Raw genomic sequence first — 17,385 nt, 5'->3', positions numbered from 1 at the left:
GTACATTTGTAAAATTTTAGCATCAAAACAGTGGACAGACGGTTGCGTGTGCAGTATGTATAACTTAAAAGAGCACCCATCAGAACGATGCGGTGTATAAGCGATATAAAAGCGATACGTTCGAATGTTGATTACAATAAAGGCTCTAACTCTGTGCATACTTGTAAACAGGTTATGGAATAGAAAAGGAAATTTGTATGTTTTTGCTGTGTTACCACCATACTGCAGTCAGCAGAGTGTTGGAACCAATTATTTATTCTAGCAGTAGGCGAAACGCAAAAACGTTCGAGCATTCCATTTTCTAAAAATAGTTTCCTAAACTGTACGAAAGTTTTTATCACACGCGGGAATATGTGAATTCATTATCATCTCATTTGGATTTCGATATTGGTAAAATATGTTCCAGTGACAGAAGTCTCACTTAACGCTATTATGCGCATTAAGGAATTGTATAAGTGCTTTATCACTGGAATATCCACCACTTCTTCATCGATAACGGCCAATAATTGATTAGTTCAAGGGTGTAAACAAATTGGTCCCGCTGGTACTACTATCAAAGAACACTACAAAGCTCCATAAATCACAACATTATGGCCACCGTATGTGTCAACCGTAATGCGTTTCTCGTTTCGTCACGTATGCTCCATTATGTCCATCCTAGGATTTGGAATTCCTTCGCAAGAATTAATTTTAACAAATGAATACCAATGAAAACCGATCCCCAAACGATTATGAATCGCAAAACCGGTACAGAAAATGAAGGAAGATTCTAATGGGTGATCGGAACGGTATTCATAGCAGAGAGTGATAAAGATAACATATACGCAGATACTCAACGGCAGCTTTAAATGTGTCCAATACGCACGAACGGTCCATTCTGTCCGTTAGTCGAGGATGGAGCGCGTTTGGAACCGGAACACTTTTGCAGTGACTCTCCTGTGGACTGCCACATTAGTTTTGGCGGACATTACACCATTGTTTCTTCAACGGCAGTTTTTGGCTCCAAATCTACAGCGCCAAATGTAAGTAATGTAATGTTATTAAGCATTGCGCGAAATGGTAAGTGAATTAAACAAGAAGGAAACCATTGGGGCCAGTGGTTCATTCTAGTGTCACGTGAATTATTTAGTTCCGTGGTTAAAAGTGATCACATAAAGAGAGGTAATTACTAAGAAATCAACTCTTGCTTTTGGAAAAGTAATGACCGCCCAAATATAGACATTGCAACAAGGATGTTGGTAGAAACATAAAAGACGTATAACAATCAATACTAAAACAATCCAATATGGCCTTGGTAAAACCAGTATCAAAAAACACGAACACAATACACGACACGACAGGTGTGATCAAACAATAAGAAACGACCTTTTTTAAAATGCAATCAACCACGTGTTTGTGCTTCCGCAAAAAAACCGTTCCTCGTGACGTTGCTCTCATTGCGCGCCAGAGAGAGAGAGAAAGAGTGCGAGCGCACAATTGGTTGCATAGCAACGTAAATCAAAGATATCGTGTCATCGCCACGTGTTTATTTCTGCATGAATGGTAACCGAATATTTCGTTTGCACGGCGTCTATTGGATTGAAGCTTGGTGTTGAATAAAATAAAAACGAATGGTTTTCATTGCGCAAAATGCACGTTTGCTGGTTGATTTATCATCGCCCATATTCAAAGCAACAGACAACAATTGCGGCCTTTATCCGGTGAGCAAATTGCAGGATTAAAGGCTTCAGTGATTTTTTTGCTTTCCAACACGCGTAACGCGTTAGCACTTGTATGCTTCGACTGTTTTGCGCGCTGAATAAGCGCACAAGTAGTACACTAAACGGTGGCCAGCAGGGAAGTGCACGTTTTGGGAAGTACGCTTCTGGCCGGAAAACCGGATTTCCACCGGGTAGCATCATTTGTTTCGTATTTGCCAAAGTGATTACCCGACCCAGATCGATGCGGTGCAGTTGCAATTTGGATCGCCCAAGATGAGGACGCTCTATACGATTTACTTCCTGTTGGCCGCATCGTTCTTCGCGGGCATTGTAATTGCGGGCGTTTTACAAATCAGCAAGGATCAGCTAAAGGCATCGATAGTGCCCGAGGTGGCAGTTCGAAGCAAAAGACAACTGTTACCAATTCTTGGGTAGGGCTTTGATGATTTTAAGGTGTTGTGTGATGAAAGATCAACAGTGATCTAAGCGTTGATCGTGCGTGTTTCGTGTTTGTTATGATTAAGCGACATATGGTGTGATTTACATTTGTGATTCATTGTGTGTGACAAAAAAATGAGAACAATTTCTCATATGGGAAGTGAATAAGAAGTTTATAGTAACATATTTATTTCGCATTTTCTATTTCCAGTGGCTACAACGGCTTTCCAAGCTTTGATTACAACCCTCAGCCAAAGTAAGCAATGCGACATTAAATTCCTAAACCTTTTATTTTAATTTTTGTCTTATTTTACAGAGCGTTCGGTGGTTCTGCTGCCAGTGCTAGCGCAAATGCTATTGGACAAGGCTTTGGGTAAGTATGCAGTTGAAGTAATATTAACAGCAAATTAAAAAACAAATTAAATGTAAGATAGGTATTACTAAAACAACCACAAATTTAAATGAACTTTTTATCAATCTTGATTACAGTGGTTTCAATGGAATTTCCGGTTCAAATGCAGCCTCTAACGCTCTAAGCCAAAACATTGGGTATGTGCTGGGAAACGGGAAACCAACAGTGCAACCTTTAGATTCCAATCGTAACGCCAACCTTTTTTTTTGGTTTTCATTTTTTTACCTACCAGCGGGTTTGGCTTTTCCGGTTCGAATGCAAACGCTAACGCCTTCAACCAGCAGTTCGGTGCCGGCGGATTCGGTTCGTCAGCCGCCAATGCTCAGGCCCAATCGTTCCAGAGCGATGGACCACTCGGTTCGTTCGGTGCGTCTGCTGCCAATGCGGCCAGCCAGGGTTTCAGTGCCGGTCCGGGTGGGCTTGCCGGGTCAGCAGGATTCTCCGGCAGCCAAACATACAATCTGCCGGGAATGCGCAAGATTTCACTAGCTTATTCCAACGGGTTTTCCCTTGCCAACGGACAACCGTCTTCCTCGAACGGGTTTAGTATATCGCAAAGCTGAGAGGAATATTGAAAACATCTCTCAAAGACACCCAAGAAAAACCCATCCTACGTACTTTACTAAATAACTAGCTCTTTTTAAAAATAACTTCGAGCTGATAAGCTTGTGTTTAAATAAAAAACTATTTATTTTTTACTTCCCACTGCTACAAACTGCCCCTCGTCATTGTTTGCAGCTTCCTACTACCGCAACAGTTTCCCAGCGAACAAAACATAATGATTTGCGCATAGATTTTGTAAGCAACGTGGTCTGTGTGTGCGTGTGCAACATGGTAAATAAAAAACGGCAAAGTCGCTTATCGCTCAAATACTGCTGTTGTTCATTTCTAACCATTGTTCGGTCTAACCAATACAACCAACAGTTCGAATGGTGTTTAAAACTAAATCCAGGTTTCACCCAAAGAAACTAGACAACATTTTTAATTTAAATCTAGCCTATCAGTTACTTTCTTTAATGTTGTTTTCAATTCTCTAAAACTTCTCCAAATTATCTTAAATTTCATTTAAAAAAAGCTAGTTCTTTTGCAACTTGAAAACGTCTAATACAGCATGTCTCCCCTCCTGCAAGCTCCAAAATAACTCCCTCCCAAGATAACGACCATTTCGTCACTAATGCATTCACACGCGAATCTGTAGTGTTTGTGCTGCATCTAGCGCAGGGGTTATGCTGTCCATATGGTTGGCGAACGTTTAACCCCACTGCTGCTTTCTCCCACGATGCTCCACCAGTGTGCTGCCACCCAGACAGATGCGAACGAAAATGCGACGCAATCCCTCCAGCCCAAGATCAGCCAAGGGTCAGACACTGGTCGCTACTTGATCATGCATTCCACACAACGAGGTTGAGCTGGAGGCTGTTTAGTGCACCGAACTACACACCCAGTACAGTTAGTGATCGGTAATTAGTGCTGTTGGACGTTAGTTTTCGCGCACGTGAAGGTAAACGAAGTGAAAGATGTCTACCGTAAAGCGTTCGAGCACATCCTGGTGGACGGTGTGTTGTGTGTTGCTGCTTCTTGTTGCATGTGTTCTTTCCATACCGATTGACGAATCCATAAAAGAACAGGATAAGCCACTCGGTGGTTTACCCGACGGTGGTAGCGTACACGAGGAAGTCGTTGTTGCAGCTTCCCTGTACGTTCGCAAAAAGCCTGCCACATCGTTACGTCGACAGGAGCGTGAAATACGGTGAGTTGGACAATTGCATGATCATTAAAAGTAGCAATTTGTTACGCAATGATAAGTAACTTTACATTCATTCTTTCTTTTCGGGACACTCGCCAATTGACAGGCACGATCACGTAACGCATCAGAGCGTGTCACACACGAACGTGCTGAATTCGGGCGCCCAACCATATTTGGGCAAACATCACGACAAAGTACTAAAGAAATGGAAGAACAACAACGCCGTGATAATGAAAGTGGAACACCGAAAACAGTAAACGTAGCGACGGCAATTGCCAGGGAACGCCGACAATCTAGTTTGAATCAATCAATCCCGGATCAAGCTTGCCGAAAAATCAATCATTCATAGATTATGGGAAACATGGTTTCACATAAAACTGGACATTTGTGTCGGGAGGTTCCCAAGGATACAAACGAGTTTCTGTTTTATGTTACGTACGTACGGATCAAGCGAATCGGATTAGTGGCCATTGACTTACCTTTCATGTCGTACCGCCAGAGATCGATTTTAATAATGAAGCAGAAACAATGTAGTTGCTATGTATGTAAATTAACACAGCTGTAAAGAAGAGTAGAATTTAAGCTATATAAGTGTTTTATCGGAAAGTGATGCTAAAAATAAATAAAAAAAATTATCAATTAAATGTACTACATCCAGAGCACTTGGAATACTTCTTTAGTTTTAATAGCTGCACAGTTTTTGGGAAGTTATGTTTCATCTCTTATAGACCTTTTTTGCGATTTATCATCAACCGAATTGCAAACGATCAATTAACAAAGGGAATCAACTTTCTTTCGAAAACACGCCTTAATCTATTAACAATCAAACAGTTGAAATATCTTGGCATTTATTAAAATTTGCATTTCCTCGAACTTTAAATCAAAGTTTAACATATTTAATTGGAGCGAAAGCCGTTTCGCTTGCTTAGCACCGCTGACTTCTGGACCGAACTACACGCCACATGTGCGACAACCAAATGGTTGTTTCGTATGCAAACAAAACCAGTTCTGTTACCGTTGGCGACTTTAGCTTTGATGCGTGTCTAAACTATTCGCTGCGTCGGCGCATTGGTAGTGTGTGGGAATTCCCCAACATTCAGTGCGTCTAGTGATACGATCTTTGTTTTATGGCCACTGCATTTGTGTATTAAAATGCCGTTCGACCGCTACGCTGCTCGATTCCGCGTATTACAGACTGCTCGAATCGATAACGATCACACACTGTGCTTGAAATAGCAGCAACTCACTCCGAATGCCGGTACAAATCTCCCTTCTTGGAAGATTAATTGTAATTTTTTTAGCATATTATCACACCAGGAAATAATATGGCCGATGTGCGTATGTCTCGCGGAAGGTGTTGAACCTACCATCTTGGTAGCTAGTCGAATTAGCATGTTCCCTTGCCTTTAGATCGGTTAGAAAAAGCACCCTTTTGGGATCAGGTCTCTGAACTGTGAAGATCGAGGATCGCTCCTTAGTTTCGTCATAATCGCAAAAAAAATCTTACTCGTCTCCACACACATCCACCACCACCACCCAGCGAGGGGAAAACCCGATTTTAAAGCCTCGCCCTGCCCTTCTATTTTGCCTCCCTTCTGCTCGAAAAGCCGTATCTCACGCGATCACCTTCCCACATTATCAGTTGATCCCCTCCTTTACGATCTCCAGCGCAAAGTAAACAAACAAACAAACAAACAGCCGGACAAGACACAGTCGGACAACGTGAAGAGCGGCGTGGTCGACATTCGTGGCCACCTCAGCCGAAGATCGCGACAATGGCGAACGAGATCCGAAGGACGGGATGCAGCATCTTCGTGGGTTCAGATCCAGCGGACGGTGTCCGGACACAGATCAGAGTGTTTCGAACGTTGCGTCTGATCGGTAGTGTTTGTTTGGCAGTGTAATTTTCCCGGAGGAGTTCTCAACGACGGACGAACACAGTGAAGATGAACAGATTTGTTGGAGTGCTCGTACTTTCGGCGCTGGTCATCGGTGCCTTCGCTCAGAACGATGATCGTGGTAAGTGATTAGAGAGGACAAATTTACGACTGTTTCTTGATAATAACATGCAAACTTTGTAAATGTTTAATTAAAAAAGAAACATTCAAGGGTAAAGATCATTTGAAATTGTGTTCGGTGTGTTTATTGCTCTTGTTAGTTGATGCCAAACATCAGGCTAATTAGGTTCCACGTTGGAGAGATAATTTCTTGATGCAGGACTTTACTACGTTTCCTACGTTTCCTTGAGTTTTACTATCCAAAGGCACAGAATTAGTTAACTATTTATTGCAATATCCATAAGAAAATAATTCGGTTTTATTCAAGATTGGATGATCTATCTGGTACAACTTTAAATTCCCTTTTTCAAAACCAATTTTATGTCTATATTCAATAAACCTCACTCTCTGTCAGTATAACTTCTTGATGAAACTTCACAGACATCACCGGAAGCAAAAAAAAAGTTTATCTCTACGCTTCGGGATTTCTTACCATCTCCTTGAGACAGCCTTCAAACTTCGATTATAACAAAACCTTCCCCCAAAACAAACCATCTAAGGTCACTTCATTAGTCTGTGACCTTTTTGCATGACCGTGCCACAACAGCCTAGCCTCGGTGGTTAGGATTATTTTGGATACGTTCGGAACACCACGGATCGAATGACCTAACAAACCGGAAATACTGGTTTGTCCCCGGGACAGGCAATGGCAAAAACAAAGCTATCCGGATTCACAAATTGGGTAGCATTGGTTTTATTTCACACACTGGAACCAAAAGAATAAACAAGCAAAAAGGGATCCAACATCAGCAACCAACACAACACAGCGTTGGCCACTATTGGCTTTTGGAACTGGTTTTTTTTTGTTGCTGTATTATTTCGTACCGAACAAATTAGCAGTGAAGGTTTACGGTTTTTTTTTGTATGTTCTGTTGGCTTAACAATTTTTGGAGTGAAAAATAAACTTCACAGCCAATGGGAAAGTCAACACAGCTTTGGTAAGGTTTAAACTTTGCTGCCAATCAAATTTGGGAGAAGGATATTAAAAGAAAAGGCCTTATGTCATTTTTTTTCGATATAAACTCCGCTACATTCGAGACTTTGCAAGTCAATAAATAAAACCAATCAAAACAACTTCCCTATATGGCTGCAAGATGTCGTAACCAAATGGACATCCGATCGGAGGATATCTGTAAGCCTGAAGCCTTTAATATCATTACCATATCAGTGAAACAACAACCTTCGCTCGCAACCAATTACCGAACAATTCTTCGTGAAGATTCAATTAAAAATTAATTAAATCAACCACCTTTACCACCTTTCAGATGCTGCGGTACGAGATCGGGCCGGTAATGGGTATGAGGTCCTGGTGGCGTCGTCCCTGCACGTGCGAAAGGCAAATCCAGCCGGACGACGCAACGTGCGCAGCGTGCTAGATCTGTTGGTGCCACCGGAAGCGGTGCTCGTACGCCAAAAGCGCCAATTCGGGTGAGTCTCCATTCGGGAGTTTCCTTTCCTTATCTCACACAACAATTCTTTTATTTTTACGGTTGACCTTGAGCGTTACATTGTGCATTCCGATGGCGTACACAATCTTTACGATCGTTTAGATGCGACGGATTGTGCTGGTGCAGTACAGTGCTTGCCGCAATGTATCGATCAGGTGTTGTATAATTTTGAGAATCGCATCATTGAGGTATAATGATATCTCCACAAATAATCTGAAAAGTGTACAGAAAAACTCAGAAAAAGATATTTATTAGCCGCAGTATTCCTTGTTCTGTCCAACATGCGAATTCCTTCCGTAAGCTACTGTAAAACTCATCTTTTTCCTGTTCTGGAAGATTAACACAAAAAATTCGATCCACGTACGGTGGTGTATTAAAACCGTTGCCGAGCTGCAAAAATATACAACCAGATTAACGATCCACATCGTTCGAACACTAATGCAGCAACACCTCATTTGTCGGTTTATTTGTTTCCTTTCGCTTGCAGTGGTTTCGGTGCGTCCAGCTCGAACGCTAATGCTAACGCCTTCAACCAACAATTCGGACCGAATGGATTTGGTGCTAGTGCCGCTAATGCCGGTGCCCAATCGTTCTACAACCAGGGACCGGGTGGTGGTTTCGGTGCATCAGCTGCCAACTCTGCCTCGCAAGGTTTCTCCGCCGGTCCCGGTGGTTTCTCGGTAAGTTTTGGGGATTAATTCTTTTGGGGACTTTATCGAAAGCGGAACTGAAAATGTCTTCTCTTTTCCTGTGCAGGGTTCTGCTGGACAGTCCGGTAGCCAAAGTTACAAGCTTCCGGGCGATAGGGATATCAACCTGTCGTACAGTGGAGGATTCTCCGTCGCAAACGGACAGCCAAGCGTATCGCAGGGCAGTTCCATCAGCTTCTCGAAGAAGTGAACGTCTCCGGAACAAGCACAGAAGTGCGACAAACTGACAATGACTTTTGTAGCAGTAAGTGAACCGGTGGGGAAATTTAATATCCTCCAAAATGGAAATAAATAGCGTATGAGTACCATTTCACAGTGAAGCCCATATCTATATAGTGACACAGTGCTGTCACTGAATATCTGCTAGTATTTTGGTGGCCCATTTTGGGTGTTGCGCTTAAATGCCTTTTTATCATTTAGATGCATTTTTAGCTCATTAAGATCGTACTGAGGCGCCATTCATGGTAATACCCCACCGAGAGGAGTTGATTTTAGGAGGTAAGTTTGTTGAGTTCTCCACACACATGCACACACAAAAAAATGGCATGCATGGCGCACGGAATTGATATTCCGCTGTCGTCGTACAAGCCGGACTTACGCGCAAGCCTAATGCCGATTGACGTTTTCTCGACAATCGGGACCAGCTGGCAGATAGCTGGCCTGTATTTGCATAATCGAACGGCTCCCGTTTTATTCTTCGTACTTGTTCTTGTCACTTTTTCTTACTCCACCCGCTTGGTGATTCTGGCTGGTCATTGAGAATTTTATGTACCTACCGTTTACGTTTGTCTGATACGGTGGTGGTGGCCGGCGTGTTCCTCGAATTGGTGTCGCGCGTATAAGAATAAATAATCGGAAGAGAACGGGACGAAAATGGGGGTCGGTTAGGGCCGAAGGTCCATGCGTCAAGGTAAGATCTCCCTTACGTGATTCATGGCTGTGAGTGATTCATCGTCACGATCGAGTGTGACGGAGAAGGTTTAGGCAAGGTGTTACCGTCTTCTTTCTGCACAGCATAATTTATTCGTTGACATTCATCAATCAGCAGACCATTTTTATTGGCTTTATCCACCGCGTGACAGTGTATTGAAATATGCATTTTCCTACCATCTCCCGGATGGAAACCTTTCTGTTGAAGTTGTGGGAAAACCTCGCCCAAAAGAAAACGATGTTTTCTGAAACAATTATGAAGTTAAAAAAAATGATCCAAAACTAACCTAAAAACCGCCATGTACAAATCTGCACCGGGGTCGGTCGCGATCGTTTGCCGTGATCCATATAAATTGACCACACGGACATGTTGCCGAATTTGAGGTTGTTCGCACGTTCTAGATTGGGATGCGTCGTTGTCTATCCTTCCAGCTATTCGAGTTGGGGTTTGGAACGTTTTTGATCTATTTTTGTTCCATTTTCCTGCGTCGGTACCGCAAAGCTTTATGATGGGAAAATATCGTTTGATGCACAGTTTTCAATAAATTTCAATCAGAATAAATGAATACCAACTGAATTATTAATCACTCCAGTTGTGAAAGAAATAGTTAAGCTTAAGGGTAAGTTTATTATAGTTAAGTATTATTCCCGTGCAAATGGATGACTTAAACCTGAAGATATTCAATAAGCATATTGAATATAATATTGCCATATTTTTGTTCTTAACCCTTAATATTTCATTTTCTATATTTAAATAATTGCATACCTTTAGGCGAATGCATCGAAGACAACAGCTTGTAAATCACTTCAACCATCAAGGAAAGTAATTTAAGTAAAACAAAATTACAACAAGAACACTCTGTATAAATAATTTCATAAAAACTGTATTAAAACTGTACCTGTAAAAGCTCCAAATCCTTTTAACTTTTTTAATGCCCCAGCTTTAAAGCGATTCCCGCTAATCTTGCAGTAGAATCCTCTTGTAGATTGCTTTTTCTTACGTCTTACTTTATATTTAACAGTTTAAAGGACTTTGAACTACAATGCTTTAATGACCTTTCAACCATAAAGTGTAAGTTGATCGTTTTATTGTTGTTTCAGATCCTCTAACTGTACATGATCTTGAAACTCACGTCCAGACACTTTGTTTCCTGTTCGGAATGCAAACAGCAAACGGTCTGAAATAAAGTTACAGATTTATGATCATAGGTAACAAACTATTTCCCATGATTTCGCTGACAAGCCCATCATTCAAACCCACACGCACATGAGTGCGATCACATTTGTGGTTGCGAACCTTACGTCGAACATCTTTTTTTTCCACGCCATTGATCGTTTTTAGTGCACTGTCAACGATCAAAAGCGAGAGAATGACAACTTACTAACTATATGACACGCCTGTTCTGTATTCTACACCTTCTGTTTCTGCGCTGCGGCAACGTTTGATCGTTGAGGATGCAGGCAGATCCTCAACGGTAGCTGAACTCGTACCACGTTACGATCATTTTGGTATGGAAGCAAAGTGTAATAAAATCGCATAAATTGTTGTTAAAAATTTTACGATCTTACACTGGATTGAAACGTATCCCACCGGATCAAGCACCCTGCTGGTAATTTGCCTTTCCACTCCATTCTCATTTTCCCTTTCCAGGATCTTTCCTGTTTCTGGTGGGTTACCCTTAAACACGTTGGCAAATAAGCTCCGGGTGCGTTAAGCGTATAATTTACGCTTTTTATTTATGTTTTATTATCATCACTCCATGAATCTTATTTCAATGAAGCAATTAACTTAATGCTGACAGCTTTAAGTGTGCGTCCCAGTAAGACGCACGTGATACTTCTAGGTTTTCTCATCCCCAACAGTGCTGAGAAGTGTGCCCTATCCTGATGGGAGTCAAAATTTAGCCAAAATTATCATACAATGCCCCCTTTCGGTAGTGGAATGCGCATCCGGAATCGATCGGTTTGGCTATTGGTGCTGCAAACTCCCGTCGAACAATCGATCCTAGAACCGTGATTCTGATCCAGGCATGGGACAGATGGCGCGATCGACAGATGTCACGAAATGATTGACATCGATTTCGTTTGTCCAATTTGCCAAACGGTGAACACTACAGTCTGTGGTGGCGAAATATCTTCATCATATCGTTATTGGTGGACGACGAGACATTCATGCACAATGAAGTTATGGGCATTCCAGGGATCGGTCAAGCAAAACTGAAGGTTTGAGGAGAGGTATCCTAATTTGATGCACCGAAACTGCAACACCAGTGGGTTGAAAATTGCCTTTTTGCTTCCATCTACCAATATCGTTCTAAAAAAAACGATCTTCTCTGCGCATCTTCACAAGTTGTACCCAGGTCCACTGTCTCATTACAACACCGCGAACACACATTGGGGGAGCTGCTGCGTGTTTTAAATTTATTCTAAAATCTAATAAAATCAATAGCCATACATACGAAATGAAGACGCACAGACTGACACGGTCGGTCGGTTGGTCGGTCAGTTGTCGGCGGTAAGCCAACAGTCGGCCGGTGGAAGACCGGGAACGTGCAAAGCAATAATACCATACCCATGGGCTGCATACCAACGAGGACAGTTAAAGAACCACACGGTCTGTCCATACCTGGCCGCGTATAAAAGGCGTTGATCCCGGTCATGATGGTTATCAGTCGGTGTTGGGAGATCAGTTCGGTGGCCACGAGATTTGCCAGTGCCAGTGTCACTGTTTTGCCCGAGGAACCGAGAGGGAAAAAGCGCAACAAACAAATAATCATCTTTTAAACCGTTTGATCCTTTTTTTTGGTCCCGTTTTGGTGAAGTATCGTGAATAACCGTGAATAGAGCGTGTGAAGCGTAGTGCATACATTTAGGCGCGATGTTCTATTCGACTGTAGTGTTGGCGTTGCTGTGTGGCATTGGGCTTAGTGCAGCTTTCCCATATGCTTACCCACAGAATGGTGCGTCGTTAGTGCTGCTTGTACCAAACAAACCTTTTTGAACCTCTCTTCTTCGTTATTTGCACGCCCACACACACACTCTGCAGCGTTCATGTACTACCGAACTGCGTATCCGATGATCACGTACCCTCAGCTGCAGCAGAGTGCCATGTATCAACAGGCGATGTTCCAGAACCAGCGGCTGCGTAACTATCATCGACGATCAGCAGCGAGCGGTGTGACGGCTTTCGCCTCGGGTGACAACATTGCCACCGGTACACAAATACTCAAAGGTAAGGTTTGGATCATTTCGCAACCTTTGGCGACCGTTCCAGTGCGGCCGTGTACGAATGGATGCTAGATGTTCGTCCGTTTTCTTCCTGTCCTTACTATTAACAGCTGACTGCCGACCCGCAGATCCTGCTGTGCCCGCGTACCCTTCGGTGCAATCGATTGCTGAAGCATATCCTGCTGAGACACTGCCCGAGAACGAAATTCCATACAGTGATGACGGTGGCCAGCTGGACCAGGATTCGAACGGTGGAAGTGAGCTGGATTTTCCGCTAGACAATGAGGAACCGTTGGAGGATATACCATCAACCGTCCCTCTCGTGCCAACCACGGTGACGGATAAGCATAAGAAGAAGGTTACCGTTCAGCTAGATTCGTCGGAGGACGATCAGGAGGATGAAGAGGTAAGCGTCGGTACGCGGCGTGGTAGCGGAAGTCGTCCCACGAGCGGTGGTGGATCTGCCGGTCCCATGTTCCCGGTAACGTTTGGAAGCACCAACGGTGGTGCCATTGCAATCGCTAACAGTTACAGCACGGGAAAGGGTGGATCGGCTACGAGTCACGCCACAGCTTACGGCAGTCCTGCATCAGTACCTGAGGAACGTCGACGATCTATTGTCTTGCAGCAACAGCAACAGCAGCAGCAGCAACGGAACAACCGTCCTGTAAAGTTGCGGACGAAATATTAAGATTGATTAAGATCCTGTCGAAACCAGCGCAAGGGTGTCTGTGCGTTTGGTTTAATTTATTCCTAGTCGTTCATTGCTTTTTTCTTTTCGAAACAGAACGTGTACATGTGACTGGCTCAATAAATGTGTGTTTTACTGAATGAACTAAAGAGACACAATGTGTTTTATTTGTTATAAATTAACAGTTCGTTTTATTTATTTATGTCTCGAATATACGCCTGTAGACTAATCATCCAACGTTGGCTTGAGGACTTTCGGGAATGTAGATACAGATACTCGATAGGTATCAACCAAACGGAATCAATCAGAATATGATATGATTGATTTACAAATCAATCATTCATAGATATTATTTACCTAACAAAAGAATTTATTTAATTTCGTATAAAAAAGGCTACACAAATACAATAGGATATGTCCTCACACGATTGAAATTCGAAAATAAATATAAAATTTATGAAAGAAGCCATTTGATTGAGGTGGGACTATAATGGAACGCAAACTTTGATTTATGGCACTGAACTAACACGGAGATAATACATGCAAATGTGTTTCAAATTTTAATATCCTCAAAGAAACTTTTTCATACTGAGAACCACTCATCGCGTAAGAGGGAATCCTTTTGTTATGCCGTTGTAATAAATCAAAAGAATTGAGAATATTCTTTTTAATGTTCCTTTGTTGGTCAAGTGTTTACGTAACTAGCGAATACAATAGCTAAAATCGTTAAAGTATCATTTGTATTAAATTAATTAAAAGATATGTCATGTCTTCTTCACAACTGCTTTAATGCTGTTTTCTCACGGATGTCTTTCGATTATATAAAATCTGCTACACCCAGTAACAAACATTTTGTAGCATAAGCATAAGCTGCGAAAACAATCCAACATAAATAGTAAACTTTCACGAATTGATTAAATTTACAGGTGCTGAACTGTGCCAAAAATGTTAAAAATTCACTCTCGATATGCTAATCTATTATGCTAAAACTGATGATCGTCGGCACAGACGTCGGCCAAGGCTAGTTTTCTTCCAGTTTAAAGAGTACGTTTATTAACACATTTCCTACATACGGATCCCAGATGGACCGGTTTGTTTCGTATCCCAGAGGACTATTCAAAACAGTATAACCGAATTTTGGAACGTTTTGAAGATGGGTAGAAAGTGTATCTGATCTGTCTGGAAGATTTAGTTTCAAACTAACTTTCTTCGAGTGAACAGCTAGTGATCCTGTGTTCGCGGATCGTTTCGTGCAATGTACTACACGCGGATAACGCTGTTTTGTGCCACGGTTGTAACCATTTCTTTCCTCAATGGGATCAATTGTATCGAGAAAGAAAATGGTGAAAATCAAACTCTTTTTTTTACGAAAAAAATTAACAGTACCGAAATCAACATAAACAGTTAATAATCAAGTTTGTTTAGGAATATTAAAAACATGTTAACGTTGTACTTTCAGTGTTAGCGATTCAACCATGGGTTGGTATTGAACAATCAAGCCTTGGACGTGCCTCAAGTAGGGACATTAATACCATTGGTGGTGAGTACTTCTTAACGGATTTGTTAGCCTCTGGTATTTTCTTAAATTAAATGAAAATTTTACAGCTCGTCGTCCAATGCAACCAATCTTAAATCCATCATCACCAGTAATTACACCAAGAAAAGACGGAAAGATCGGTAAGACGAAGGGACCAGCAGTTGTATTCACCTTGAAAAAACATCCAAAAATTATACTTCTTCGAGAAGTGCGACGTCCACCAAAACAGTTAAATGGACCAAAAAAACCATTGCACCAAAGAAGAGGCAAACAACCAACCAATGTTGCAGTATTTAATCAACAGCGTGCCATCGAACAGCAAAAGATTCGTCAACAACAAGCTGAACAGGAAAGACTTCGCGAACAGCAAGCTCAACAGTCTTTCCTGTTCGAACAGCAAGCACAACAGCAAAGGTTCATAGAAAATCAAGCGCAACAGCAAACAATTTACGCACAAAACGCTTTTCAAACGCAACAATTTCCAATTCCGGCCGAGAGCCAAAGTGTTATCGACCAACGCATAAGGAATGAACAGCAAGCTCAACGCGAAAGCTTACGTCAGCAAGCATTCCTGGATGGGGTAGCTGAGGAGGAAAGACAATCTTATCTGCAGAAGAAAAGACGCAAACAGAACCGTCCACGACGCTTTCCTGATGGTTTGATCGATCCGGAACGATTAAGAAATCAAAAGATAATGATGAGAGAAAGACAACGTCCGCTCGCACTTCAGCAAACACAACTGAACGGATTTGCTGATCAGCAGAGTTTCATTGCTCAGCAGCAGAGCCATTTTCAAACTCAACAACCTCAAGCACAGCAATTAAGTGGTGCAGCATCACAGCAACAAAATTGGATATATCATCCGCAAGCACTTGATAATGCGAGTGCACTACAGCAGCTTTCAGAGGAGGAAAAGCGTCGTTTGCAACCGTCTCAACAACAAGTTTTTCAAAACGAACGGCCAATCCAGAGCTTACGAAGGATTCCAAAACAACCGAAACAACGGAAGACATTGGGTAGAAAATTTGTATTGAGAATAATAGCAAAAGAATAAGACATCAAAAATTGTAAAACATTACCAAGAAGATGATTAAGAAAAAGCATTTAGTTAACTCGCAACATTAACAACTAGTTCATAAGGCAGGCTTCCGGGACATCGTCAATTTTATAATTCGATTCAGGACAGACAAAGCTAGATCAGTTGAGAACACAAATTATATCTATTGACCACAGGTTAAAGATTGGCGATACGTTGGATACCGATCGAGTTATAGGCAAAACTTGGTGCAAAAATGAACCTTTTGAAATTTTCAAATTTTTATAATTTTTTTATTTTTTTCTGATTTTTTATTTTTTTTTGCTTAAAACATTATTTGAGTGAAAAGAAACTTATTGCAACCAATTGGCATTAAAATAAATCAATTTAATTTTTTTTGCAAAATTTCCCAAAAAAATCGTAAGGGGTAAGCCTTATGAAATTTTCGAGTTGAAATTTTTTTTAAATTTTTTTTCTGATTTTTTATTCTTTTTCTAATTTAAAGCATTATTTGAGTGAAAAGAAACTTATTACAACAAATTCGCATTAAAATAAATCAATTTATAAATGAGGAAAAAAATGAGGAAAATTTTACATTTTCACAAACAGGGTATGGAACTTGGTGCCTCGAATAACTTCTGGCACAGATATCTGAGGGCATGGCCGTCCAAGAAGAAAATGTAGCCATTGGTGCCATCTATCGACCACAAGTTAAAGATTGGCGATCCGTTGGATACTGACCGAGTCATAGGCAAAACTTGGTGCAAAAATGATGAAAATATTACATTTTCTCAAACAAGGTATGGAACTTGGTTCCTCGAATAACTTCTGGCACATGTATCTGAGGGCATGGCCGTCCAAGAAGAAAATGTAGCCATTGATGCCATCTATCGACCACAAGTTAAAGATTGGCGATCCGTTGGATACCGACCGAGTTATAGACAAAACTTGCTGCAAAAATGAGGAAAATTTTACATTTTACAAACAGGGTATGGAACTTGGTTCTTCGAATAACTTCCGACACGGATACCTGAGGGCATGGCCGTCCAAGAAGAAAATATAGCCATTGATGCCATCTATCGACCACAGGTTAAAGATTGGCGATCCGTTGGATACCGACCGAGTTATAGGCAAAACTTGCTACAAAAATGAGCCTTATGAAATTTTCAAATTTTTATAATTTTTCAATTTTTTAATAATTTTTTATTTTTTTTTGTTTAAAACATTATTTGAGTGAAAAGAAACCTATTGCAACCAATTGGCATTAAAATAAATCAATTTAATTTTTTTTGCAAAATTTCCCAAAAAAATCGTAAGGGGTAAGCCTTATGAAATTTTCGAGCTGAAATTTTGTTAAAAATTTTTTTCTGATTTGATATTCTTTTTTTAATTTAAAGCATTATTTGAGTGAAAAGAAACTTATTGCAACAAATTTGCATTAAAATATATCA

General features: G+C 41.2%; 4 protein-coding genes across 6 annotated transcripts; all 4 read left to right on the top strand.

Moving 5' to 3' along the window:
• Positions 1-287: 287 nt before the first annotated feature.
• On the top strand, positions 288-3,420 carry LOC125769955 (uncharacterized PE-PGRS family protein PE_PGRS3). 2 transcript variants are annotated; one of them, XM_049439046.1, is made up of 5 exons: positions 288-1,022; positions 2,350-2,394; positions 2,455-2,511; positions 2,628-2,687; positions 2,783-3,420. In XM_049439046.1, the coding sequence occupies exons 1-5, from the start codon at positions 895-897 to the stop codon at positions 3,111-3,113; spliced, it is 621 nt and encodes a 206-aa protein (XP_049295003.1). In that variant the 5' UTR covers positions 288-894; the 3' UTR covers positions 3,114-3,420. The 2 variants fall into 2 exon arrangements, with proteins under 2 accessions (XP_049295003.1, XP_049295002.1); XM_049439045.1 differs by lacking the exon at positions 288-1,022 and adding an exon at positions 1,568-2,131.
• A 454-nt stretch (positions 3,421-3,874) lies between these two features.
• Positions 3,875-4,830, top strand: LOC125769958 (uncharacterized). The gene is made up of 2 exons (XM_049439050.1): positions 3,875-4,300; positions 4,404-4,830. Exons 1-2 carry the CDS (start codon positions 4,068-4,070, stop codon positions 4,552-4,554), a joined length of 384 nt encoding a protein of 127 aa, XP_049295007.1. The 5' UTR covers positions 3,875-4,067; the 3' UTR covers positions 4,555-4,830.
• Positions 4,831-6,125: 1,295 nt separating this feature from the next.
• On the top strand, positions 6,126-8,832 carry LOC125769956 (uncharacterized). Its single transcript, XM_049439047.1, has 4 exons — positions 6,126-6,316; positions 7,620-7,782; positions 8,290-8,482; positions 8,559-8,832. Exons 1-4 carry the CDS (start codon positions 6,244-6,246, stop codon positions 8,700-8,702), a joined length of 573 nt encoding a protein of 190 aa, XP_049295004.1. The 5' UTR covers positions 6,126-6,243; the 3' UTR covers positions 8,703-8,832.
• A 3,354-nt stretch (positions 8,833-12,186) lies between these two features.
• LOC125769951 (uncharacterized) lies at positions 12,187-13,510 on the top strand. 2 transcript variants are annotated; one of them, XM_049439042.1, is made up of 3 exons: positions 12,187-12,402; positions 12,489-12,674; positions 12,799-13,510. In XM_049439042.1, exons 1-3 carry the CDS (start codon positions 12,321-12,323, stop codon positions 13,359-13,361), a joined length of 831 nt encoding a protein of 276 aa, XP_049294999.1. In that variant the 5' UTR covers positions 12,187-12,320; the 3' UTR covers positions 13,362-13,510. The 2 variants fall into 2 exon arrangements, with proteins under 2 accessions (XP_049294999.1, XP_049294998.1); XM_049439041.1 differs by having other exon boundaries at positions 12,781-13,510.
• The last annotated feature ends 3,875 nt before the right edge of the window (positions 13,511-17,385 follow it).

This window comes from Anopheles funestus, chromosome 3RL (genome assembly GCF_943734845.2).
Source record: "Anopheles funestus chromosome 3RL, idAnoFuneDA-416_04, whole genome shotgun sequence".
In the NCBI taxonomy this organism is placed as follows: Eukaryota; Metazoa; Arthropoda; class Insecta; order Diptera; family Culicidae; genus Anopheles; species Anopheles funestus.
This window is presented reverse-complemented; position numbering and strand designations above follow the sequence as displayed.

Bases quoted from the DNA above. Each gene is read 5' to 3' on its own strand.
- LOC125769955 (XM_049439045.1), top strand. From the start codon at position 1,974: ATGAGGACGCTCTATACGATTTACTTCCTGTTGGCCGCATCGTTCTTC. The intron at 2,395-2,454 runs GTAAGCAATGCG...CTTATTTTACAG, and splicing joins GATTACAACCCTCAGCCAAA to AGCGTTCGGTGGTTCTGCTG. The intron at 2,688-2,782 runs GTATGTGCTGGG...TTTACCTACCAG, and splicing joins GCTCTAAGCCAAAACATTGG to CGGGTTTGGCTTTTCCGGTT.
- LOC125769958 (XM_049439050.1), top strand. From the start codon at position 4,068: ATGTCTACCGTAAAGCGTTCGAGCACATCCTGGTGGACGGTGTGTTGT. The intron at 4,301-4,403 runs GTGAGTTGGACA...GCCAATTGACAG, and splicing joins CGACAGGAGCGTGAAATACG to GCACGATCACGTAACGCATC.
- LOC125769956 (XM_049439047.1), top strand. From the start codon at position 6,244: ATGAACAGATTTGTTGGAGTGCTCGTACTTTCGGCGCTGGTCATCGGT. The intron at 6,317-7,619 runs GTAAGTGATTAG...ACCACCTTTCAG, and splicing joins CGCTCAGAACGATGATCGTG to ATGCTGCGGTACGAGATCGG. The intron at 8,483-8,558 runs GTAAGTTTTGGG...TTTCCTGTGCAG, and splicing joins CCGGTCCCGGTGGTTTCTCG to GGTTCTGCTGGACAGTCCGG.
- LOC125769951 (XM_049439041.1), top strand. From the start codon at position 12,321: ATGTTCTATTCGACTGTAGTGTTGGCGTTGCTGTGTGGCATTGGGCTT. The intron at 12,403-12,488 runs GTGCGTCGTTAG...CACACTCTGCAG, and splicing joins ATATGCTTACCCACAGAATG to CGTTCATGTACTACCGAACT. The intron at 12,675-12,780 runs GTAAGGTTTGGA...TACTATTAACAG, and splicing joins CGGTACACAAATACTCAAAG to CTGACTGCCGACCCGCAGAT.